The sequence below is a fragment of the Coregonus clupeaformis genome, chromosome 6 (genome assembly GCF_020615455.1).
Source record: "Coregonus clupeaformis isolate EN_2021a chromosome 6, ASM2061545v1, whole genome shotgun sequence".
In the NCBI taxonomy this organism is placed as follows: domain Eukaryota; kingdom Metazoa; phylum Chordata; class Actinopteri; order Salmoniformes; family Salmonidae; genus Coregonus; species Coregonus clupeaformis.
Window position 1 is genome coordinate 43,243,463 of NC_059197.1, and position 26,478 is coordinate 43,269,940.

The 26,478-nt window shown below is 43.6% G+C and overlaps 1 protein-coding gene across 2 annotated transcripts in view; it reads right to left on the bottom strand.

Annotated features, from left to right (window-relative positions):
• LOC121567401 (leucine-rich repeat and fibronectin type III domain-containing protein 1-like protein) overlaps positions 1–26,478 on the bottom strand; it is a 128,633-nt gene that overhangs the window by 25,326 nt on the left and 76,829 nt on the right. For both annotated transcript variants that reach the window (XM_041877425.2, XM_041877424.2), the window contains exon 3: positions 21,742–23,146. In XM_041877425.2, coding sequence (XP_041733359.2) covers positions 21,742–23,123 — 1,382 coding nt within the window. In that variant the 5' untranslated portion in view covers positions 23,124–23,146. The remainder of the gene's footprint in view (positions 1–21,741; positions 23,147–26,478) is intronic.

Here is a 26,478-nt window from a genome sequence, read left to right on the forward strand (position 1 = left end):
CCCACTCATTATACAGCCACCTAGTGCAGTCAATGGCTCAGTGTTCCAGAGCTGTTCACCGGCACAGCAGCATCGATTTTATCTCAAATTTCCCAATGTCGAATACAAAAACTGTGACATATCATATTTATACAAATATGCACTACAAATTATTGTTTGGGGGGGGTGCTAATGTGAAACATGGCATTCCTGAAAATATAAATGTAGAACGAATGGTCCGTCTTCAGTGTTTCCCCAGGGGTACAATAACTACTGTGCACAGGGCTTGAAAACACCACCCTAGTTTAAGCACCACCTTCGCCTAATCCTGATTCATCCAAATAATCAATGACGAAAACCCCAAACCAGGAACTGGTTTGCTGCTCGTAATCACATACTGTAATTCTACATGAGTCTTGACAGATTCTCGCTGTTTACGTGTGAATCTGTCCACGAGAGATTAGCCAGCAGAGAACACGCCTAAGGCCTGCCTGTCTGAACCAGTGCCTGATCCAAGCAGGACAGGCATGAACAGCCTCTCAAACAGACAGCTATTATTTCATAATTTATTCACGGTCTAACCTCGGTGCCCTCTACCTTCTGGAGAGGAAGCACTGGAAACCATTTTAGGTTTCCCCACAATGCTAATCAGAGTGAGCGCTTCAGCGCTGCATCATATGATGAGCAATACTCAATAGGGGTCAACAACAGGGCTCTTCAAGCTCTACAACATGCGCTTTAGGTAAATAGGAATAAATATGACTGGTTAGAAAATGTACTCGTGTGAATAATTAATTTCCCTCAGCCCTCATCACAAAATGGCTACACGATGACCTTTGCCCTGCAACCTGGTTCTGACGATCTGCCTCAGAGTGGTGTGTCAGAGTCCTCTGGCCATGCAGATGGTAGGTGTGCGAATGCTATGTTATTGTATATGAGCCTAAACAGCTATTTTGTAGTTCTCCCTACAGGCTATTCAGCATGCTGCCATTTTTCTCCACACTACCTCGATCTCATCCATGACTCTCCAGCATTCACCTCATCTGTAAAACACACAGATACCGCTCACGTATTAAACACACACTCTCAAACCGGCAAACACTGCAGTAAATAGCTATCCAAGTTATTACTGGATTTTAATGTGGCATCGGTACTACCCTCATAATCGTCATGTGTCCTATTCCCAGTGCAGATTAAGTATCTACTATAAATTCCTTTAGTGTGCACCAGAAGACAAAAGCACCAGAGATACTGTATATACAGTGAGGGAAAAAAGTATTTGATCCCTTGCTGATTTTGTACGTTTGCCCACTGACAAAGACATGATCAGTCAACATTTTAATGGTAGGTTTATTTGAACAGTGACAGACAGAATAACAACAAAATAATCCAAAAAGACGCATGTCAAAAAATTTTATGAATTGATTTGCATTTTAATGAGGGAAATAAGTATTTGACCCCTCTGCAAAACATGACATAGTACTTGGTGGCAAAACCCTTGTTGGCAATCACAGAGGTCAGATGTTTCTTGTAGTTGGCCACCAGGTTTGCACACATCTCAGGAGGGATTCTGTCCCACTCCTCTTTGCAGATCTTCTCCAAGTCATTAAGGTTTCGAGGCTGACGTTTGAGAACTCGAACCTTCAGCTCCCTCCACAGATTTTCTATGGGATTAATGTCTGGAGACTGGCTAGGCCACTCCAGGACCATAATGTGCTTCTTCTTGAGCTACTCCTTTGTTGCCTTGGCCGTGTGTTTTGGGTCATTGTCATGCTGGAATACCCATCCACGACCCATTTTCAATGCCCTGGCTGAGGGAAGGAGGTTCTCACCCAAGATTTGACAGTACATGGCCCCGTCCATCGTCCCTTTGATGCAGTGAAGTTGTCCTGTCCCCTTAGCAGAAAAACACCCCCAAAGCATAATGTTTCCACCTCCATGTTTGACGGTGGGGATGGTGTTCTTGGGGTCATAGGCAGCATTCCTCCTCCTCCAAACACGGCGAGCTGAGTTGATGCCAAAGAGCTCGATTTTGGTCTCATCTGACCACAACACTTTCACCCAGTTCTCCTCTGAATCATTCAGATGTTCATTGGCAAACTTCAGACGGGCCTGTATATGTGCTTTCATGAGCAGGGGGACCTCCTTGCGGGCGCTGCAGGATTTCAGTCCTTCACGGCGTAGTGTGTTACCAATTGTTTTCTTGGTGACTATGGTCCCAGCTGCCTTGAGATCATTGACAAGATCCTCTCGTGTAGTTCTGGGCTGATTCCTCACCGTTCTCATGATCATTGCAACTCCACGAGGTGAGATCTTGCATGGAGCCCCAGGCCGAGGGAGATTTACAGTTATTTTGTGTTTCTTCCATTTGCGAATAATCGCACCAACTGTTGTCACCTTCTCACCAAGCTGCTTGGTGATGGTCTTGTAGCCCATTCCAGCCTTGTGTAGGTCTACAATCTTGTCCCTGACATCCTTGGAGAGCTCTTTGGTCTTGGCCATGGTGGAGATTTTGGAATCTGATTGATTGATTGATTGCTTCTGTGGACAGGTGTCTTTTATAGAGGTAACAAGCTGAGATTAGGAGCTCTCCCTTTAAGAGTGTGCTCCTAATCTCAGCTCATTACCTGTATAAAAGACACCTGGGAGCCAGAAATCTTTCTGATTGAGAGGGGGTCAAATACTTATTTCCCTCATTAAAATGCAAATCAATTTATAAAAATGTTGACATGCGTTTTTCTGGATTTTTTTGTTGTTATTCTGTCTCTCACTGTTCAAATAAACTTACCATTAAAATTATAGACTGATCATTTCTTTGTCAGTGGGCAAACGTACAAAATCAGCAGGGGATCAAATACTTTTTTTGGGGGTGAGAGTCAAAGGTAGGATGGATGGAGTTTTAATGGCGTGTCAGTGCTCAGCATTAGGAGCTATTTATATTTCCAGCGCACCGCCACGTTCCCTCACCCCGGTGTAGGGACGGGCTAATTCCTTGTCTTTATGGAAGAGGACGGGATATTAAGACCCCCTGTGGAGGACGCAAGATCCTTTAAACTGCAGGTAAACAGTGTGACGTCAACTCGGCGGCGCTAGCCTCATATCTTCACAGGGACAGCCAAACCAATTTGAGGGAATTAAAGAAGCCCCCTCAGTGACAAAAACATGGAACACATAGCCATTGAACAGACTGGTACAGTAGACCAGGAGACAGGGCTACACTGATTGGATTCACAAAGTGAAAGTCAAAAGCGTACATTGGTTTCAGTAGGAGACTTTGGCAGAGGCAAGGATGGTGCTTGTGCCAATCTTAAGATTGGGGGATCTGGGTGAGATGTGTCGTTGGATGTGTGTTGCTTCCCATCTGCCAGTGTCACTCCTCCCCTCCCTCCATGTGAATTGCTGTGGTCCTGCAGGCTCAGCCCACGCTGATAAGAGTTAACTCTGCTCCCCCTTCCAAGCATGGTGCAGAGGACGGAGAGGCGTCACCGGCCATGGACAGACAGGTTACCGATACGGAGGGGAGAATCACAGTATGGTTTGCCAGACTCCAAGTAAGTCAGAGCGAGTCAGAGCTGGCTGGTAACACTTTGGGATAGGTTCCTATAATAGTCATGGCCATCGCCATCATCCTAATTATAGAAGCCAATAAGGTCATCACTGACGTCAGTCATTACTTTCAAGCCTGTCATCTATTTCATGCTTCTGATTGTCACCATCAACAGCTGAATCACCACCATCATCACAGTCATCATGACCGTTACCACCATTTGAAAACACCATGAATAAAGTTGTTTTCATCAGATCCATCGTCATCTGTGCACCCTCTATATTGTCTAATACATATGCACCTAAAGGTAGAGTGGAAGCAAAATATTATGATCTTGGGTTTTCCATTAAAATGAACCACTAATTATACCTTTGTAAAACAGTTAGTGTACCGCTCCTTTTCTCCAATGGATTGTACGCCACCAAAGCGTGACATATCAGTAGTGACTAGTGATGAATGCAGCAGCTCTCGACACTTATCTCCGGCTTTTATTCCACTGGAAGAGGAGGACATTTGTGTTAGTGCTAAGTATGTGGTGGCTGATAAAATGGAGAATACAGTACATACCGGCAGGATGAGAGATTAAGAACAACGGAGGGTATAAAAGTAATGAATCTTTCCTTTCTGCAATCGCTGTAGGCAATTAAAGTCTATGTGTGCCGTATTGCATGCAAGAGACCCTGCTGACAATGTATTTAGCTATCCTCGCTTCAAGAGATAGGAAGCAAACTATATTTACATGCCATTAGGCTGTGTAAACACATTTGATCCTGAATTATGTGATGCACAACACCATTAAAACATAGCAAACATTATCTCATAATATATAATATATAACTTACAGTACTACTCAGTCCATGTACTAGTTTTTTGCTTTCTATGCAGTTACCATTGCATACACCACTAATGTGTCTGTTCTTTTTGTGATCGAATGTTTTGATTGTTTTTAGTAAGTTACACTAAAACAGGAACACATGGACAAAGAAACAAGTGATACGACCGAACAACACATACAGTTCCCATCCCACCCCCCACCCACAGGACTTCCCCAACCCAAAGTTAGATTAGTGGTTCACAACAGCAGTATTTTTAAAGTCATACGCTGTTGAAAGAGCAGATATGTTTCTTTCACTCGCCCCATGTATACGTGCTACAGACATTTCCATGTTGCTAATGTCCATGAATGAGAGCAGACATTGCTGTCTGTTTAAAGAATGAGGAGCCTGCCAACGTGATGCTATCATCTTCAGTCAGCCAAATACGTCACTGTTTGACAGATAGGTCTAAAGTAATGTCATCACTTTATAATAAAACAGATGGTGAACATGGTACATTTCTACACATTATATCAGAGAGACAGGATGAAACAACTCCAGAAACGTAAAACCTCTTTGGGGATTGTCTAGCATTCATCTTGAATAGTTTGCATGGTGTGCAGTAAGTTCTATGGGCAGAAATTGTGTCTGTTCTGTTGTCTTCACATTACAGTATGATATGACAACTAAATGCCTTATCATACAGGAGTCAAGATCTTGATCATCGTTGTCCACTTTAATGATACAGGGTGAAACTACAAGAAACAAGAAATACTTAATCAAATATGAGTGAGAATTAAGAACTTCATGTGTAAATACAGAGTAATACATAATTCAAACTCCAAAGTCATGATACAAAAGAAAGAGACATCATACAATACATTATAAGGAGTCTAACAGAGGAAACATAGCACCATTCCACTTAGCCCAAGATGTGCTCTTTAGGAGCCTACTGTTACTCCTTAAGGTTAAAGGATATTATGTTATTTTCAGAGGAAGACTGGCTCTGGCAGCCAAAACAGCCAGATACTCCATCTATACGTGAATCGATTCTCAATTGCGATGCAGTTCTAGAAATGTAAAGCCCTTTACTGTTATGTCACATCAAAATAATTTCACAAATAAAAAAATATATACACTTACTGTACACTGTTTTAACCGGCTTTATCACGGTTGCAGCTGACAGTATTTTTCTGTGACAACACGTTTCTGACCGCATTCTTCAGTTGCACACAGGTGTTGGAGCATGCTAGATAGCTAATTAGCACAGGTGGACCCTCTGTCTTCCGTCTGTCTTCCGTAAACAAGCGCTGTAACATGGAGATATGGCTGTGTGGGAACATTAACTCTATAAAGGTGTGTATTAATTTAATCTTCTGGCTGATATGAAAGATAAGGTCCTTCTGCTTCCAAAACCGTACCGCAAGCGATGCATGTTAATGTTCTGACCGAGCGCCGGGGATCTTAACAAAACTCCCCCCTACAGAAAACGCCTTCGTCCAATGACTTATGTGTAAAGTAATTACATTTTAGTCATTTAGCAGATGCTCTTATCCAGAGCGACTTACAGTTAGTGAGGGCATACATTTTTTCATGCTGGCTCCCCGTGGGAAACGAACCCACAACCCTGGCGTTGCAAGCGCCATGCTCTACCAGCTGAGCTACAGGGTACTCTATCAACCACAGAACTTGGAATTTTGCACATCTGAAAATGATGGCGGTTGGTGAACTAAGAACAGATAATCAGCTTGAACAGCTACATTGGGATAATTTAGTTTTTCTCCAGAATAAGTTTGGTAAAGTGGCATTTCCATTACTTCGAAACTTTGTTTTATTATTCTTTATGCCCTTCCTGGCTACATTCAATCAGTATTGCAATAAAAATAATGGTGGTCCATGACTGTAAATTACTGTTCTCCTACCGCTTAGGAGAAAATATAATGATGAGCAAACGCATGCCTTACACTGTTCAAATAAGACAAAGACATTACAATTTGTCGGCTTTAAATGGACCAAAACAAAACAAACCTAAATCCATCCAGATGGGTTATTTAGGGGACTGGAGGCAATGTCAATATCAACTGCTCACAATGATTGTTTCATCTCAACACAAATGCTACAAATTCTTTAAGCAAGAGCAAGAGTCAAAGCCATATTTCAAAAAAATGTATTGATCGATGAAGTCATTTGCAAGTAAAATCATTATTGGTTTGGTTGATGTCATCATGGGTTAGCTTTTTTCATCACAAAATCAAAAGAAAATGCTGATGTGTTTTGCTTTCAATAATCATTTTAGCTTCTAGTAAAATACCAAACAAACGGGGGTCAAAAGAAAGAAAAAGAAAGGAAAGAAAAAGCAGAATGAAAACTAAGCAGAAAGACCCTCAGGCAGGCAGGCAGGCAGGCCTCACCTCTGACCTCTCTGCCACCCCAGTGTCTGAATGACCAGTCTCGTGTGAACGAGGAAGTGTAAAACAGACGAGTGCAATGAGCGAGGGAGCGTGACGTGAGGAAGAAGAAGAGGAGGGGTGTCTGCATGTTAGGTGTGTGCGTCGTCTGATGTCTGGCTGCTGCTAGTGCTCTCTGACTCTGAGACCTCTTCTAGTTCAGGCTCAACAGGGTTTCTCCAGGACAGCAGGGGCAGGGGCGCACCCTTGAGAAGAGGCTTCAGGAGAACAACGTTCTGGCCCAGCCCGTTCCTCTTCAGCTTCTCATTTTTAGCTTGAAATTCTTGGAGCTCGGCATCAGTGATGGGCAAGAAGTTGTCATCATTCTCTGGGTACTCCTGCCAGCCCATAGCTTTGATCAACCTGTGTTCTGCCTGGAAAGGTGATCTGTGTCTGAGTCGCTGAGTGTGTGAGGGATCATATTCTCCTGTAAGTCTCCTTTGTTCTCCTTAGGGTCTGAGGGACTGGTAGAGGTGGGCCCGTCCCCGTTCCTCTCATCCTTCAGGCCTCGCAGGAACTCACTCTTCCGGTCGGTGCTGCGACACATCAGCTTCAGACGAGGAAGGGTGACGTCGATGGGAGAGGTGATGCTGGAGGGAGGCTCCTTGGGGGTTCCGTAGGTCGGGCCGTAGGTCGGGGGAGTAACAGGCGTAAGAGGTTTGGTCACAGAGGAAGCAGGACTGGTGAAGGCGGAGTCCTAGCCGGATAAATTAAAACTGCTTTTGGTTTCTCTCCCGCTTGGCTTCCAGGGACCAGCCTTGGTTGGGGTGATAGCTGGCTTGGGCACCAGGTTCTTGTAGACACTGGATGAGGAGATAGGGCTTTTGGTGCTGTTGGTTAGGTGGGGTACCGTCGTGTTGGCGAAACCAGTGTTGGGGTCTTCCTTGGAAACCTTCTTGATGACCAACATCTTAGTCATGGTCTGCTTGGCACTAGGAGGGTGCTCCCTAACTCCTACAGGAGACCCTACGGCATGAGGCTGGGCCACCGGCTTCCCACTGCTCTCTGATTGGTTGAGTGAGGGAAAATCCTCCTCCACAAACTTCAGCTTGTCCTCATGGCCTCCCTCAACTGGCAGGAAGCCTCGTTTCTGGGGGTGGAAGGTCCCGTTGTGCTGGTGGTGGGGCCCTGGTTGCTTCCTGTCACTCTCCCTATCCCGCACAGGGCGCTTGGGGTGGCGCCCATGGTGGGGTCCCTCCTGCCCCCAGGGACCGCTGCCCAGGCCCCCCTTCCCTCCCTTAGCCACGCCTGAGTCCACTAAATTTCTACTCTTCCCCAATGTTTGATGTGTGTGTGTGTGTGTGTGTGTGTGAGAGAGAGAGAGAGAGAGAGAGAGTGTGTGTGTGTGAGTGTGTGAGAGAGAGAGTCACAGAAGGTCTTTGTTGTGTGTGCCACACACACACACACACACACACATCCACTCACACCCATACGCACACACACAATCGTCCAGAGCACCTGTTTCCCTCTGTCGGGTCCTCAGGTGGCAGACAGGGCCAGTTCAGCCCACTTACACTGATAGCCATCTGGCTTAGGCTATATAAGTGGCCCATCAGTTTACACATGGCAGAGAGACTTCCTGCTAGGCTGCCCTCAACCAATGGTACACACTCCTGCCACCACTCAGAGTCTTATTATTTGCATGTTCACCAGACAGAACCTAGTGTCCCAAAACCAAATCCTTCCAGCCATCTCAAACTGCCCATACATTTTAGCAGAGCCTCAAGATGGAGACCATTTTGCTCTCATTGTTTCCAAACATACAATACACTGAGACGTAACTGTACAACCACAGATCCAACCACAATGAAAAACAGAGCTACAGTAGGAGCCACACAGACACATAAAACACAATGACAGTATACATCTCTCTATGGACGCGTTGCGGATCGATAGATTTGATTAATTGGGGGATAAATATGGCATTGCAAGTGGCATCCTCAAATCTTCCCGATTACATGAAGTGGCTCTGAGTTGAAGAGGTGTGAGGGAGTGTGGGGCTCAGAACACCTTAATGCCTTGCAGAGAAATCCCAGTCATCCACAATCACTAAGGGGCTTAGCTACAGGCTTTGAGAAGAAGCACCCCAAAGCACCCAGAAACACCCAAATGGCCTATAACAATGGATCTCCTATCAGCGGTCCTCTTACAAGCATGATTGTACATTGGCTTACTATAATTGAGTGTTTCACGAATGAAATCTGCTTGGAAAACGTCCTAAAATCATTGTGGCACGTTTTTTTGGGAGAAGACAAAGTCAGTTTAAAAGTTAATTTGTTTTGTTTTATGTCAAAGTGTAGGCTTGTGTGCTCCCTATGAAATTAGTATTTGCATCAAACTGTTTCTGTGATGGATTTGAACTTAAAAGAGCAGGATCGTACTTTACTAATACTTCTTAGAACATTCATGCTAACCAAATTAATGTAATTTTTAGTTTGGTCTAAATAGCAAAATAAGTCCTGCAGAGTTTTTCCAAACAAATTAGAAACTCTATTTGATGAACCATGAACAACAGCATCCAATAGATAATAGTATTGATCTATGATACAAAGTACATTGTTTGAAAATCCCATGGAGGATAATTGGATGGGTTGTGTGTGTCTGTGTGTGTGTGCTTGTGAGAGAGAGCGTGACAGAGAGCAAGAAAGAGAGAGAGAGCATGTGACTGAGTGTGTGTGTGTGCTCATGAGAAAGAGAGAGCATGTGACTGTGCATGTGTGTGTGCGTGCATGTGTACGTGTGTGCGCGTGTGTGTGAATTTGATATTTGCGTTCAGATGATGGACTGTTCATGAAGACACCGAATAGAGTGAGTGTTCATATTACCACAAGGTAATGAAAAATGCATGGCCTTTGCCCATCATTTCCGGTGCATCAACACAACTCGATCCATCCTCCTCATCCAATGACGTAGTCACCTCTGTTATGATATCCACCAATAGGTAACTCAACGGCATCTCTCTCACATTCTGCTGCATTAACTCCTTTATAACAAGAGCGACCTGTTGTCGGCGGCCATTAAAATTACTAACTGGGCCAGCGCCTCCCTCCCTCGTTATCGCTACGGCTGTCGCATGTCTGTCTGCTTAATTAATCTACACACTCTCAGGGATGGAGGAGGTGGAGGGGGGGCGTGTCAACGACCGTAATAAAAATTTGATCTGGGGCATGGGGAGGATGATGAAAACTGTGAACAAGACGCCAAGGATCAGCACATGATTATGGGTCTGGGGAGGTGACAGGAGCTTTCGCTGAGCTCGGCTGGATTTGGACCAGAGGAGGAGAAAATGAAAAGTGCTGTGGTGACCATCCAGTACAAAAGGGCCTCACTCACACCCATGTACGGTAGCTAGAGCAAAGTGGCTCTTTTGAACTGTAGCCCTTGATTTCATTCATTATTTTTCATGGGTTGAGTATAATTGGCAGTCATTGAAGCAGGTATTTGGTACTTGTGTGTAAGCCCAGTTGATGTTAGGGGGTGTAATCTAATTAGTTAATACTAATTGAATCATTGAATTAGGGGACAATGGCCTAATGGTTAACTAAGTGCGTAATGCTATTTGTGTGTACACACATATTAGTAGAGAATTACAAACAAATTACATAAGGAAGATATGAGCCGTAAGTGAACTAACTACTGGCAAGACTCAGCCTCAGTAGAATAATTAGGGAGAAACACACTGCTTACACATTCTCCCATTGATTGATAAAAACTACCATGACTAGGGTTACAAAGCTACTGGTAATTTACCAAAGTTACCGGAATCTTCAGTAATTTTGGTCATTAACAGAAAATCTTTGGCAATCCATTGTATGTTTGGTAATGTATACGTGTAAATAGCCAAATTAATGAAAAAAGCATCTAATCAACAATGGCATTATTTTCAATTCCTTCTGCAACTCGGCCATCTATTGACTTTATTCACAGCTGCTACCAGTTTGATGCCAAAACATTGACAGCAAATACATATTGACATAGAAAAAATATATACATATAAAGGATATGTAATGCTGAAACCCTCATATTAAACCCCAATGGTATTCATTAAGTTGATGGTTTATATTTATGATAATGTTTTACAGCTTTGTCAATCTAATTTTTTCTTTGAAAATCATCTTATTTAATTATTTCATATATTTTACATGTGATAAGGGCCAGAGATAATTACAGACACGTGTGATATTCTGAAGTACCTAGATGTCTTGATAGATTACATAAAATCCATGAAATATACCAACATTCTGGTAGTTTACTGGTAAACCTCGAAAGTTTCCAGTCATATACCCTGCCTTTGTAACGCTAACCATGACACAACATTCCTTCTTTAAACTTAAGGTCAGGATAGAATTGAATCATTCCAGAGTTGAAACAGGAATACCAGTGTGTGGTTTTAGGGTTATGGGTCATCCTACCACATAGCACACACCCTGCAGCCTTCCAGCAAGGAGACGTCCTCTCTCCTCTCTGAGAGTCATGCTAATCATCCCATCAATCATTCACGATGGGGGAGTCACTGGCTTGGAGGGGTAAACTCTATCTATCTAGGCTATTTTCTGCTCTATATCAGGGTTTGGAGGGGAAAGTCTCTTCTCCATGCTATCTCCCAGTTCACACATTAACCATCTGCCAATCACCTCTGATGGAGTGCAGCTTCCAGCACTACTATATGGAGCCTAATGACACACTGTACTTCCTCATCTCCATCATGGCCTTGGTTAAGCTCATTATCACATGAGATAAAGGTCTGGCTTCAAATTGAAAATATCCTCTATCACTCACATTAGAAGTCAAAGGAATCGGTCCATATTTCCAGCTCATTTCGTGTTGATTTAAAACACTTGATCCTCAGCAGTCTAGTTGTCTAACCCGTTATAATCTATTTTCAGAGAGTTATCTATTATTTATTTTCCAGCATAATGATAGTCAGGTACGTAGGTTGATTTGATTGATATGCAGCCCCAGTAGCATGCAGAGGACCAGGCCTGTATACATTTAGGGAGCTGAGTTTTTTGGGGTCGGAGATGAGACACCGAGATGGGTTCATGTCTGGGGCTTCTGGTAGGGGATAAAGCCAATCGGCCCCTTGTTGCCCTTTCCAACAGAGGCATACGTGAGGAGAATCCACTAAGATGGATAAACCTGGAAAAAGGGGAACATCACTGGATTCTAAGAGGCCAGTCATTGAAAATGTGAGCAACGAAGAGGAAGAAGGAACACTTAAAAGAAAAAGGCTAAGCTTAGAGATTTAGAGTCAGACGTTGTATGGTAGTTAGAAGAGCAGTGTGTTTGTGTGTGTGTGAGAGAGAGTGTGTATGCACACTTGTATGTCTGCGTCTCTGACTTTGCTTACACATCAGTATAAGTGTAGTGCACATGTTTAAGTGCAGCTGAGCATAGTATGTGTGATATCACAAATCCCAGCTGAACGCTTCAGCACTGTGTCCACATACAAATTAGATATCACACGTGATGGCAGCCTATCAGAATCCCCATCTTCTTTTTCATGCTGTAAATAACTTAAATGCCGTCATGGCGTATAACATTGAAGAAAGTGTTGAGGTTGGCAAGCGGACGAGGAAGAACAGGTTGGGATAACCATCTGTCCCACATCAACCTGCTCAACACAACGCCTGGTTTCATTTTGTATTAGCAGGCCTTAAAACCAACAATTATTATCTAATAGGGATTTCATAGCCTTTGTTTATTTCATTTTATCAATTCAATCGACTGATATGGACATATGGTCCCTTTACTTTTAAATAGATTTTTGTGTTTTGCCTCAATCTTCGAGAGGCGATTTATACAAGGCGTGCGTTTCATCATCATCTTACACAACAGTTTATGTTACAGTTATTGGCATCTGATAACAGCAGAAAAATATTATGTTGCCATTCTTTGTTGAAATAGGTTAACAAAAGTCAGGCAACAACATTCTTTTTCTTGGATCTCTATTCGAGATCTCCATGCGAGAGCCAATCTTACATACTATGTGAACTGGATGAGTCATCCTTTAAACTAACGCTTTAAAGCCCTGGCCAGTTTGGAGGTTAGTTCTAATGAAACATAACACTGAGGACTGTAATGTAAAGAGTCGTTAACAAAAGAACAAGGTAGGCCGGCTAGTTCCCTCAGCCAAAACCTACATATTTAGCTTTTTGTCTATCTATCCATCTCTGTACAGGCGTTATGTTGCACCATGCTGCACAGTGAGACAGCTACGTTGATGGTATACACATTGCTCAGGAGATCCTGTGTATAGCAATGTAATGCTCTTCTGTTTGATTCTATTTTGATTTCTTACAAGGCAATGCTGTGAACATGTCATTGTGGCCTCTTTGCAGGGGGCCTTCAAGTATAACACCAAAAGGAAATTACCTGTCACATTTGAAAAATAGGATGAGCTTGTTGGCAACGGAGTCTTAATTCGGGGAATTCACTTATGCCATGCTCCGTTTCGCTCCACGCATCATACTTTTCCAAGCCTTTGTTTAGAAGAATCCCTAATGTTTAGTATTTTCATTTGTTCTGACTATATATAGTCCTTATAAGGACAGTCTGAGATATATTGCAGGTACAGTTGAAGTCGGAAGTTTACATACACCTTAGCCAAATACATTTAAACTAGTTTTTCACAATTCCTGACATTTAATCTTAGTAAAAATGCCCTGTCTTAGGTCAGTTAGGATCACCACTTTATTTTAAGAATGTGAAATGTCAGAATAATAGTAGAGAAGTTTACATACACTCAATTAGTATTTGGTAGCATTGCCTTTAAATGATTTAACTTGGGTCAAACGTTTCGGGTAGCCTTCCACAAGCTTCCCACAATAAGTTGGGTGAATTTTGGCCCAATTCTCCTGACAGAGCTAGTGTAACTGAGTCAGATTTATAGGCCTCCTTGCTCGCACATGCCTTTTCAGTTCTGCCCACAAATCTTCTAAAGGATTGAGGTCAGGGCTTTGTGATGGCCACTCCAATACATTGACTTTGTTGTCCTTAAGCCATTTTGCCACAAATTTAGAAGTATGCTTGGGGTCATTGTCCATTTGGAAGACCCATTTGCAACCAAGCTTTAACTTCCTGACTGATGTCTTTAGATGTTGCTTCAATATATCCACATACTTTTCCTTCCTCATGATGCCATCTATTTTGTGAAGTGCACCAGTCCCTCCTGCAGCAAAGAACCCCCCACAGCATGATGCTGCCACCCCTGTGCTTCAGGGTTGGGATGGTGTTCTTCGGATTGCAAGAACCCCATTTCTACTCCAAACATAATGATGGTCATTATGGTCAAACAGTTCTATTTATGTTTCATCAGACCAGATGACATTTCTCCATAAAGTACGATCTTTGTCCCCATGTGCAGTTGCAAACCGTAGTCTGGCTTTTTTATGGTGGTTTTGGAGCAGTAGCTTCTTCCTTGCTGAGCGGCCTTTCAGGTTATGCCGATATAGGACTCGTTTTACTGTGGATATAGATACTTTTGTACCTGTTTCCTCCAGCATCTTCACAAGGTCCTTTGCTGTTGTTCTGGGATTGATTTGCACTTTTCGCACCAAAGTACGTTCATCTCTAGGATACAGAATGCGTCTCCTTCCTGAGCGGTATGACGGCTGCGTGGACCCATGTTGTTTATACTTACGTACTATTGTTTGTAGAGATGAACGTGGTACCTTCAGGCGTTTGGAAATTGCTCCCAAGGATGAACCAGACTTGTGGAGTTCTACAATTTTTCTTCTGAGGTCTTGGCTGATTTCTTTAGATTTTCCCATGATGTCAAGCACTGAGGCACTGAGTGCAAAGAGGCACCTCCAATTGACTCAAATGATGTCAATTAGCCTATCAGACGCTTCTAAAGCCATGACATCATTTTCTGGAATTTTCCAAGCTGTTTAAAGGCACAGTTAACTTAGTGTATGTACAGTGCTGACCCACTGGAATTGTGATACAGTGAATTATAAGTGTGATAATCTGTCTGTAAACAATTGTTGGAAAAATTACTTGTGTCATGCAGAAAGTAGATGTCCTTACCAACTTGACAAAACTATAGTTTGTTAACAAGACATTTGTGGAGTGGTTGAAAAACTTGTTTTAATGACTCCAACCTAAGTGTATGTAAACTTCTGACTTCAACTGTATACTTCAAGTGGGCAAATGTTTTTTATTCCAATAATCCCAACGTCTATTCCACGTTGGTTCCACATCAATGCATTGAAAAAACGTGGACACAACATTGATTCAACCAGTGTGTGCCCAGTGGGATGGCTTTGTCACTCCCAAAAAACCCATGTCAGCTCAGAGAGACAACAAAGGCCCCAAATAAACAGGTGATGAATGTTGTCTGTATACTAATAATCACTCAAGTATAAACGGATCCAAGTCTGTCAAGTGAGTGGATTGGTGAGCTCATTAGTCGTCACAAAGTATTAAAACAACCAATGGTGTCAAATCGGAGGGCCTGTTGTCTGGACCTATGGCAGTCTCTATGGGGGTGCCACAGGGTTCAATTCTTGGGCCGACTCTTTTCTCTGTGTATATCAATGATGTCGCTCTTGCTGCTGGTGACTCTCAGATCCACCTCTACGCAGACGACACCATTTTGTATACATCTGGCCCTTCATTGGACACTGTGTTAACAAACCTCCAAACGAGCATCAATGCCATACAACACTCCTTCAGTAGCCTCCAACTGCTCTTAAACACTAGTAAAACGAAATGCATGCTCTTCAATCGAACGCTGCTGGCACCCGCCCACCCGACTAGAATCACCACTCTCGACGGGTCTGTGGACAACTACAAATACCTAGGTGTCTGGTTAGACTGTAAACTCTCCTTCCAGACTCACATTAAGAATCTCCAATCCAAAGTTAAATCTAGAATCGGCTTCCTATTTCGCAACAAAGCCTCCTTCACTCATGCTGCCAAACATGCCCTCGTAAAACTGACTATCCTACCGATCCTTGACTTCGGCAATGTAATTTACAAAATAGCCTCCAACACTCTACTCAGCAAATTGGATGTAGTCTATCACAGTGCCATCCGTTTTGTCTCCAAAGCCCCATACACTACCCACCACTGTGACCTGTACGCTCTTGTTGGCTAGTCCTCACTACATGTTCGTCGTCAAACCCACTGGCTCCAGGCCATCTATAAATCACTGCTAGGCAAATCCCCGCCTTATCTTAGCTCATTGGTCACCATAGCAGCACCCACCTGTAGTCTGCGCTCCAGCAGGTATATCTCACTGGTCATTCCCAAAGCCAACACCTCCTTTGGCCGCCATTCCTTCCAGTTCTCTGCTGCCAATGACTGGAACGAATTGCAAAAATCTCTGAAGCAGGAGACTCTTATCTCCCTCACTAACTTTAAGCATCAGTTGTCAGAGCAACTTACTGATCACTGCACATGTACACAGCCCATCTGAAATTAGCCCACCCAACTACCTCATCCCTATATTGTTATTTATTTTGCTCTTTTGCACCCCAGTATCTCTATTTGCACATAATCTCTTGCACATCTAGCATTCCAGTGTTAATACTAATTGTAATTATTTTGCACTATAGCCTATTTATTGCCTTACCTCCATAACTTGCTACATTTGCACACACTGTATACAGTGGGGAGAACAAGTATTTGATACACTGCCGATTTTGCAGGTTTTCCTACTTACAAAGCATGTAGAGGTCTGTAATTCTTATCATAGGTACACTTCAACTGTGAGAGACGGAATCTAAAACAAAAATCCAGAAAATCACATTGTATGATTTTTAAGTAATTAATTTGCATTTTATTGCATGACATAAGTATTTGATACATCAGAAAAGCAGAACTTAATATTTGGTACAGAAACCTTTGTTTGTACCAAATATTCTCCACCCGGCACAGCCAGAAGAGGACTGGCCACCCCTCATAGCCTGGTTCCTCTCTAGGTTTCTTCCTAGGTTTTGCCTTTCTAGGGAGTTTTTCCTAGCCACCGTGCTTCTACACCTGCATTACTAGCTGTTTGGGGTTTTAGGCTGGGTTTCTGTACAGCACTTCGAGATATTAGCTGATGTAAGAAGGGCTATATAAAATAAAATTGATTGATTGATTGGTTTGCAATTACAGAGATCATACGTTTCCTGTAGGTCCTGACCAGGTTTGTACACACTGCAGCAGGGATTTTGGCCCACTCCTCCATACAGACCTTCTCCAGATCCTTCAGGTTTCGGGGCTGTCGCTGGGCAATACGGACTTTCAGCTCCCTCCAAAGATTTTCTATTGGGTTCAGGTCTGGAGACTGGCTAGGCCACTCCAGGCCCTTGAGATGCTTCTTACGGAGCCACTCCTTAGTTGCCCTGGCTGTGTGTTTCGGGTCGTTGTCATGCTGGAAGACCCAGCCACGACCCATCTTCAATGCTCTTACTGAGGGAAGGAGGTTGTTGGCCAAGATCTTGCTATACATGGCCCCATCCATCCTCCCCTCAATATGGTGCAGTCGTCCTGTCCCCTTTGCAGAAAAGCATCCCCAAAGAATGATGTTTCCACCTCCATGCTTCACGGTTGGGATGGTGTTCTTGGGGTTGTACTCATCCTTCTTCTTCCTCCAAACACAGCGAGTGGAGTTTAGACCAAAAAGCTCTATTTTTGTCTCATCAGACCACAAGACCTTCTCCCATTCCTCCTCTGGATCATCCAGATGGTCATTGGCAAACTTCAGACGGGCCTGGACATGCGCTGGCTTGAGCAGGGGGACCTTGCGTGCACTGCAGGATTTTAATCCATGACGGCGTAGTGTGTTACTAATGGTTTTCTTTGAGACTGTGGTCCCAGCTCTCTTCAGGTCATTGACCAGGTCCTGCCGTGTATAATATAATATAATATAATATGCCATTTAGCAGACGCTTTTATCCAAAGCGACTTACAGTCGTGCGTGCATACATTTTTTTGTGTATGGGTGGTCCCGGGGATCGAACCCACTACCTTGGCGTTACAAGCGCCGTGCTCTACCAGCTGAGCTACAGAGGACCACAGTGTAGTTCTGGGCTGATCCCTCACCTTCCTCATGATCATTGATGCCCCACGAGGTGAGATCTTGCATGGAGCCCCAGACCGAGGGTGATTGACCGTCATCTTGAACTTCTTCCATTTTCTAATAATTGCGCCAACAGTTGTTGCCTTCTCACCAACCTGCTTGCCTATTGTCCTGTAGCCAATCCCAGCCTTGTGCAGGTCTACAATTGTATCCCTGATGTCCTTACACAGCTCTCTGGTCTTGGCCATTGTGGAGAGGTTGGAGTCTGTTTGATTGAGTGTGTGGACAGGTGTCTTTTATACAGGTAACGAGTTCAAACAGGTGCAGTTAATACAGGTAATGAGTGGAGAACAGGAGGGCTTCTTAAAGAAAAACTAACAGGTCTGTGAGAGCCGGAATTCTTACTGGTTGGTAGGTGATCAAATACTTATGTCATGCAATAAAATGCAAATTAATTACTTAAAAATCATACAATGTGATTTTCTGGATTTTTGTTTTAGATTCTGTTTCTCACAGTTGAAGTGTACCTATGATAAAAATTACAGACCTCTACATGCTTTGTAAGTAGGAAAACCTGCAAAATCGGCAGTGTATCAAATACTTCTTCTCCCCACTGTATATATTTTCTGTTGTATTTTTTGACTTTATGTTTTTTTTTACCCCATATGTAACTCTGTGTTGTTGTTTTTATCGCACTGCTTTGCTTTATCTTGGCCAGGTCGCAGTTGTAAATCAGAACTTGTTCTCAACTGGCTTACCTGGTTAAATAAAGGTGAAATAAAAAATTAAAATAAAATAAATAAGTGAGCAAACAGTAAATGCTTTCCTTCCTTCCTCTGACATGAGTCCACTCACACACAATTGGATTTTTCCAAGAAAGAGTCTATTCAACTGCTAATAGCTGTAATAGTAGCACTTACACATTCTGAGTCTAATCCTTGATTTAAAATGACACAACAAACTTCCATCCCTTATTAATATAGTTTAGCTGATAATCATGATATCACAGTGACAAAATATTTGCTCCCTCAATCTTTCTCTCTTCACTTCTTCCTTTATTTCTTTCACTATCTCACCCTACAGTGCTCTTCCGCCCATCCCTAATAGAGCCTCATGCAGAGGTGATTTAAAAAGTAGAGCATGAAACGAGTGTGCATGTACGACGGTGCTATTCTATTGTGATGGGGCCTTTATTCACACTATTCTGTTTTGATGGGGCCTTTATTCACACTATTCTATTGTGATGGGGCCTTTATTCACACTATTCTATTGTGATGGGGCCTTTATTCACACTATTCTATTGTGGTGGGGCCTTTATTCACACTATTCTATTGTGGTGGGGCCTTTATTCACACTATTCTATAGTGGTGGGGCCTTTATTCGCCAGGGCCCCACCACAGAGAGGGACTGAGAGGAGCTTGGATGAGTCAGTGAGGCCAATAGTCCTGTAAAGTAGAGGCGTTAAGGGGAGTTGAGGAGGAGTGACTACTGCCAAAGTCCAGCTGGGTCCCATTGATTCCTGGTGACATCCCACATGGAGACACCATCAATGCCATCGATGGGCACCGCCCAAGTAACTGTGCCAGCAAATATACAGTGGACCCCAACGGTCCTCACAGCCGGTCCCGGGTGCTTCAAGCTTCATCTGTCTGATATAAACTATCAATCACTTCCTACATCAGAGGAATGGTAGGGGCTATGTCCCAATACTGTCAGACGCCTTCCTTTAACAGTCTCTTTTTATTTTTGGCCATTGACATGTGAAATGAGGGCATTGATTTACACTGTATCAAATACATCTGTCAAGTCATTTTAGATCAGTGGTCATGAAGGAAAGGACTATCAGGCCATATTGGGTACGATTCGGCCGAAATGAACATTTGCAAGAAACATTTGGAAGGAACGTGTTTATTTTTTTATATTTTTTTACAGAAATGCCTAAAATGATCAAGGACACATTTTGAGTAGGAGCTGGTCCAGAACAAAGAGAACAGCAGCTCATTTGCAGTTGGCCAAATCAGCAGAATGGTACTGACAGACATAGCCCTAATGCGTAGTGAGCTGGCAGGATGGACCATTCGTTTGGTCGACACAGTTCCTGTGGGCATCATACTGATTTGCTCTTAATAATTATTGGGATGCGGCATGTTGTGTACTGGGACCTGGCAGTGGCTGTTACGCCATTCCTCTGCACAGCTTTAGAAAATGTTCTATAAATTACAGCTTCAGGGTGTTGTTGTTAGCTTGAGCTCCTCGTCTCCGAAACATGTCCCTTATGCACATTCTTCTCTTCTTCCAAATCAATATGGAAGACAGAGGCAGAATTTAAGAAATAGTTGCTGCCCTAGAGTCGAACAAAACCACTGATTCATCCAAAACAAAGAAAGATGTTTTTTATGATGAGCTGTTTAAGAAATGCACCATACTTGCTTCGTTTGTGTGGGTGTGTGTTTGTATTAGTGTATTGAATGCCTTTGAGTGTACTATGTGCTCATACCCCTCAGTGGGTGTGTAGACAAGTGCAAGATACATAATACGCTAGGTTTACATAACTGTGTGTGTGCATTTGTATGTGTGTGTGTGTGTGTGTGTGTGTGTGTAGGTGTGTGTGTGTGTGCATAGGTGTGTGTGTGAGCGCACGCGCCAGCGTGCATACGTGTGTGTCTGCAAGCATCCGTGCACGCTTACTGCTGGACAGACGAAATAAACAAATCAGACAACTAGTCAATGAGGAACAAGGATCAGGGAGCCAGGTTTAAGTACTTAGTACTAGATAAATTCACCTATTGTCCCAGTCAGTTAATTAGCTGCCATGTTCATTTGTTTAGGCTCCCCACAATATCTGCTGAGAGAGAGAGTTTATCAGAGCAGTCTATAGACTGTGTACCTGTTCTAAAAAAAAAAACAATCCAAGCTCTCTGTGCATAATGTTCCTCTACGTGTTCGGCATTCAAAATCATCCCTCCAACTCCCTGTGGTAACAGACTCCGCTTGGGGAATACGTTTCCCCTGAAACAAAGATTGAAAACACCAAAGAAAGTGAAGTTCTCGCTTTCTCTCACTTTGGCTGTGCTTTTTCCACAGTGGGACAGATCCGCCTTTCTTCAGTCACTAAGATTTGCCACCAGAATCTCGACGTGGACGCCCTAAATGAGATCCCAAATCAATATGCTCCCTTAGTGACCGCTGCCATTGATCAGAGCAGAAAAACTAACCAAGCTGCCTGCATACAGCCCTGGGCCAGGCCCTGTAAGACGACGTGAGGAGCCCTGGGCCAGGACCTGTAAGACGACATGAGGAGCCCTGGGCCAGGACCTGTAAGACAACGTGAGGAGCCCTAGGCCAGGACCTGTAAGATGACGTGAGGAGCCCTGGGCCAGGCTCTGTAAGACGATGTGAGGAGATTTTAATGTAAACCCAAACTTTTTGATAACCAAAATAATTCATGAGTTACAGAACGGTCCATCAGCATCTATCAGAGTGATATACACTCTACAAATTGATATAAATTGATGCTGGACCTGGCATATGCAATGACGGAAGCATAAAAACAAAAAATTAATCAAAACAAACCTTGAAACAAGAACAAAGGAGAGAAATGCCTAAAACGTGTTTTCTCAAAAAAACTAAAAATGGTACCTTTTTATCTCTTGCAAATAACGATTAGTAATTGCCACCTAATTATTAACTCATTATAATTACATACATTTGTACAAGATGAAATGTTTCTGGTGTTCTTATGATTACTACTGTTTAGCTGATAGATATCTTGTAATTGTATGTTTGTGAGTCAAAATGTAATTTAATCATACAACCTTGAGTAACTCATTAATGCAAAAACACATTTGAAAGTTATTAACTCAATCTAACCAAGAGACTGAAGCTATTTTCCCTATTCATTTCTCCATCACCCCTGTTTAGATCCCTATCCCCCTTCACCTGTAGATGAGCGTATCGTCCAGGGAACTGTTGTACTGGACCTGGTACATCCTGATCCCAGGGATGTGGTTCTGATATGGCCATTTGATCAGCACTGAGCTAGCTGTCAGCTCCGCCATCAGCACCCTTCCCTCCTGGTTCCTCCGTGTGTCGTTGCCCGTGGCTGTGGTGGACTTGGCCGAGGTGAGGATGTCTGAAGGGCCAGGGTCAGGCTCCCGTAGCCGGTTGGTGCTGTTGGCCAGGTGGGGGAGGAGGTTGACCACCAGCTCCACCTGACCCGTGGACTCTCCTGCCGCATTGGAGGCAATGCAGGTGAAGGTTCCAGCGTCCTTCAAGGAGGTGATGTTGATGTCCAGGCTGCCATTGCTGAAGGTGACAGTCCTTGATGTGTTGGAGATCAGACGGCCCTCAGGGGAAATCCAGTGAATCTCTGGGTCTGGGTCTCCATTGGCCTTGCACTTCAGACTGGTTGGCTGGCCCTCCATGGTGAAGGTCTTGGCAGACTTCCTAGTCATGACTGGAGGGTCACAGATGAACTCCTCCTCTGGGATAGTCCAGAAGTACTTGGCTGTGAGGTCTGGAGGAGAGGCGCAGGTCTCTAGATCGTCTTCTCTGGTCAGCCTCCTTAGCCACAGCAGCTCACAGTTACAGTGTAGCGGGTTTCCGCCAAAACTCATCACCAATGAAGACTGAGGAGATCCTTTGGCTTTAGCGTAGACAGGGATGCGCAGAAAAAGTGGATCTGGTGGGATCTTCTTCAGCTTATTGGACGTCATGTCTAGACGCGCCAGCTTGTGCAGGTTGGTGAAGATCCCTTGGGGCACATGCTCTATAAGGTTATGGTCCATGTTAAGGGTGTTGACGTTGGTTAGACGACCTATCGTCTCCCATGGGATGTCAACCAGGTTGTTGTAGGACAGGTCCAGGTCTTCCAGGGTTCCTGTGAAGTCATCAAAGGCATGGGGAGAGATATCGTGCAGCTGGTTGTTGGCCAAGATCAGGTGCCTAAGGTTGGTGAGCCCCCGAAAGTGGTCATCCCTGATCACACTCAGCCGGTTGCTGTCCAGGTGCAGCGCTCGCAGCCGCTTGAGGTCCTCGAAGGTATAAGGCATGATCTGGCTTATGGTGTTGCGGGACAACGTCAGATGGATCAAACTAGTCATGTTGGCAAAGTCCCGCCTCCTTATGGCTGTGATAAAATTTTCAGTGAGCCGTAGCTCCACGGTGCGCCGGTCAATGACGGTGGGCACGAAGAGTAGGCCCGTTTTGGCACAGAGGATGGCCAGCGAGGGGGACAAGTTCTGGCACATGCAGCGCTTGGGGCACAGCTGCCCCCTAGTGGAGATGGCCAGCACCAACAGGGAGAAGATCAGCCGGTCCATCCTCCCTCTGGCGTTCTGGGAAACTGCAAGGCAAAGGAGAGAGGCACTGGTCAGGACATGTCAGGACATGGGACTCCAAGTGGGGAATTCACTAGGTTAATCAAGATTTACATCTATGTGTTTAGCTATCACAGTGGTCAAACTGAGATTAAATCTCTCTATCAGCCATGATCAGAATGCAAAACAGCAGTGTTCGAAGTGCATACAGATGATTAAAGCCAGTAAATGTATATGAATACATATCAATGAATGGACAATACCCTGAATTAAATGCTTAGCACACACTGAGGCATAAGGCAGAGGTGATGTTTTAAGCGAGCCAATTTTCTTAACGGCTTGTATCTTATTTTCCTCCTCACAGATACTTATTTGATGTTACGGAATCATGTTACGGAATCAGACACATGGCGTGCTAATACGCCCAACGAAGAGATAAGGACAACGAATAGGTGTGTGTAAATATAGCTTAGCAAATCATTTATCTCAACATGCAATCTCTGGACAAAGTTAGTTGGCCACCATATCACAGTTTAAGGGTTTATCACAGCAGGTCTACCTTCTGTGGATTCTCTAAAAGCCAGTCTTTTACATAGCTCCCTACATCTCTAACATGAGTGAAAACACAAATGTATCTGTATAGAAGACGCCAACTGGCAATGCATATGCAATTGTAGCAAAAGCACACAGTCATCCACCCACACACTTACGAACACATTTTCTTTATGTCCTCTCTAAAAACACACAAACGCAAATACACAAACAGTGTGAGAGGAGTTTGAGGTGGTCGAGGTGGTCAGCGAAGACAAAGAACAGTAATATCTGATGAAATCAGAGCTACTGTGATTGACCATGTTCTTGTCCATAGTATGAGCATGAGGGAGGCTGGACAAAGGGTACAACCAAACATCAGTAGATTCACTGTGTCCACCATAATCCGAAGATTTAGAGAAGAGAACAGGTAATTACCTTTTTTTGACATTATAGTACAGTATGTAAATGTTAACAGCAATTACTGTATGACATACTATATACTGTACCACAGTATACTGTAAGTAAATATATGTTTCAGTACATCACTGTACCAATGTACTGTAGTATTGTAATGGAGGGTTGGTCTATCTGTTTGTAGGCCTAGTATTCCATGTATATTTTTTGTAACTCCATGTACTCTTTTTGTAGAATTGAAAGACTGCCACATGGGGGTGGGAGGACAGGTATGTTCTCCCCACACCAAGAGACCCTAATTGTTGATATGGTCCGTGAGAACAATGCCATTACAGTTTTTTTGGATTGCTTACACACTAAAATTAAAAGTAGTACACTATTAGCAAAACCTTACACTCAAGAAGCAAAACATCAGCCCATATTTGCACAACTATAAGCACATTGTCAACCTTACACTTGTTGCAAAACTCTACACACAGTGATTTGCAAAAACTAAACACACTTAACATACATTACACACAAAAATCTATCATGAAGTCACGTCCTTGCAATACCAAAGCACTGACTGTCAAATTACCACACCGTCCAACCAATTGGTTCAACACAGTCATCAGGTGTGCAAACACTCGTTTGCTTAATTGTAGACACACCAATCAGGTGTATAAGCACTATAAAAAAGCAGCAGGTGAGTTCATCGGTCTTCAAGCACAATGGAAAGAGTCAGAGAAAGAGTAAGACGAGGAGGAGGAGGAGGAGGAGGACGACGAGGAGAACGAGGAGGAGGACGAGGAGAACGAGGAGAACGAGGAGGACGAGGAGAACGAGGAGGACGAGGAGGAGAACAAGGAGGACGAGGAGGACGAGGAGGACGAGGAGGAGGACGAGGAGGAGAACGAGGAGGAGGAGGAGGAGGAAGGGGAGGAAGAGGAAGAGGAAGAGGAAGACAAGAAGGTGCTCAAAGAGGACCGAATCTGACAAATGAGATCCGCGCAACACTGGTTGACCACATTGTCAACCACGGCCTGACGCTGAGGGAGGCTGGACTGCGAGTACAGCCAAATCTAAGCCGATATACAGTGGCAAGTGTGATGAGAACATTTCGACTGGAAAATAGGTATTGTAAAAATATAATCATATCAAAAACATCTGCACGGTTTCAGTAACTGCTTACAGTACTATATTCTATGCACTATCAGCACTTCTGTTACCTTTTCCTGTGAAATTACTGTACTATTGTATACTGTTTTTTTTTCTACATAGGATTGAGGGTCAGGGACGACAAGGGGGAAGGCCTCCTATGTTCACAGAACAGCAAGAGAGGGAGATAGTAAACATGGTTTTGGCCAACAATGCTATAACACTCAAGCAGCTCCAAGCTAACATTGTCAATAACCACGCCATTTTCAACGATATCCATCAGGTCTCAACATCAACACTGGCACGCATCCTAAAAAAAAACAGATTCAAATGAAGCAAATTTATCGAGTGCCTTTCGAGCGCAATTCCGAAAGGGTGAAACGACTGCGGCATGATTATGCAGAGGTATGTATTCACTTTAGCAGTGTGATATTGCATACTGTCTCATAATCTTTTACTGTACTGTAATATGTATACTAGATCTACACTGAACTACACAATTTTGCCTGACACTGTTTTTCAGAGAGTTTTACGAATGAATGGAGAGGAGATCCAGCATGAGTTCATTTACATAGATAGGCTGGGTTCAACCTGACGAGAACACGAAGGAGGGGAAGAAACATCATTGGCCACAGGGCTATAGTCAATGTCCCAGGGCAACGTGGGGGTAATATAACACTCTGTGCAGCCATTACACAGAATGGGGTCCTCCACCGCCATGCCCATATGGGCCCTTACAACACAGCACTCATACTTACATTCTTGGACCAATTGCACAACATAACAGCAGCAAATCAAATCGATCATATGCAATACATTGTTGTCTGGGACAATGTGTCTTTCCACCGCTCTGCTCTGGTTCAGAACTGGTTTCAGCAACATCCACATTTCACCGTCCTATATCTTCCACCATACTCTCCATTCCTCAACCCTATAGAATAGTTTTTCTCGGCATGGCGGTGGAAGGTATATGATCTCCGTCTCCAGGCTGAGGTACCCCTCATCCAAGCCATGGAGGAGGCCTGTGACCAGATGGAGGTAGCAGCAATGCAAGGATGGATTCGTCATTCAAGACGTTTCTTTCCAAGGTGTCTTGCTAATGACAACATTGCCTGCGATGTTGATGAAATTCTCTGGCCAGATCCAGCTAGGCGAAGAGACAATGTCTAGTTATTTTTTTTACATTTTTTTGAACTTACAATACGTAAAGTGACGTTTGGTTACAGTATTATGAATCTCCATGTCAACATTTTGGGCGTGTTGAGAAATAAAT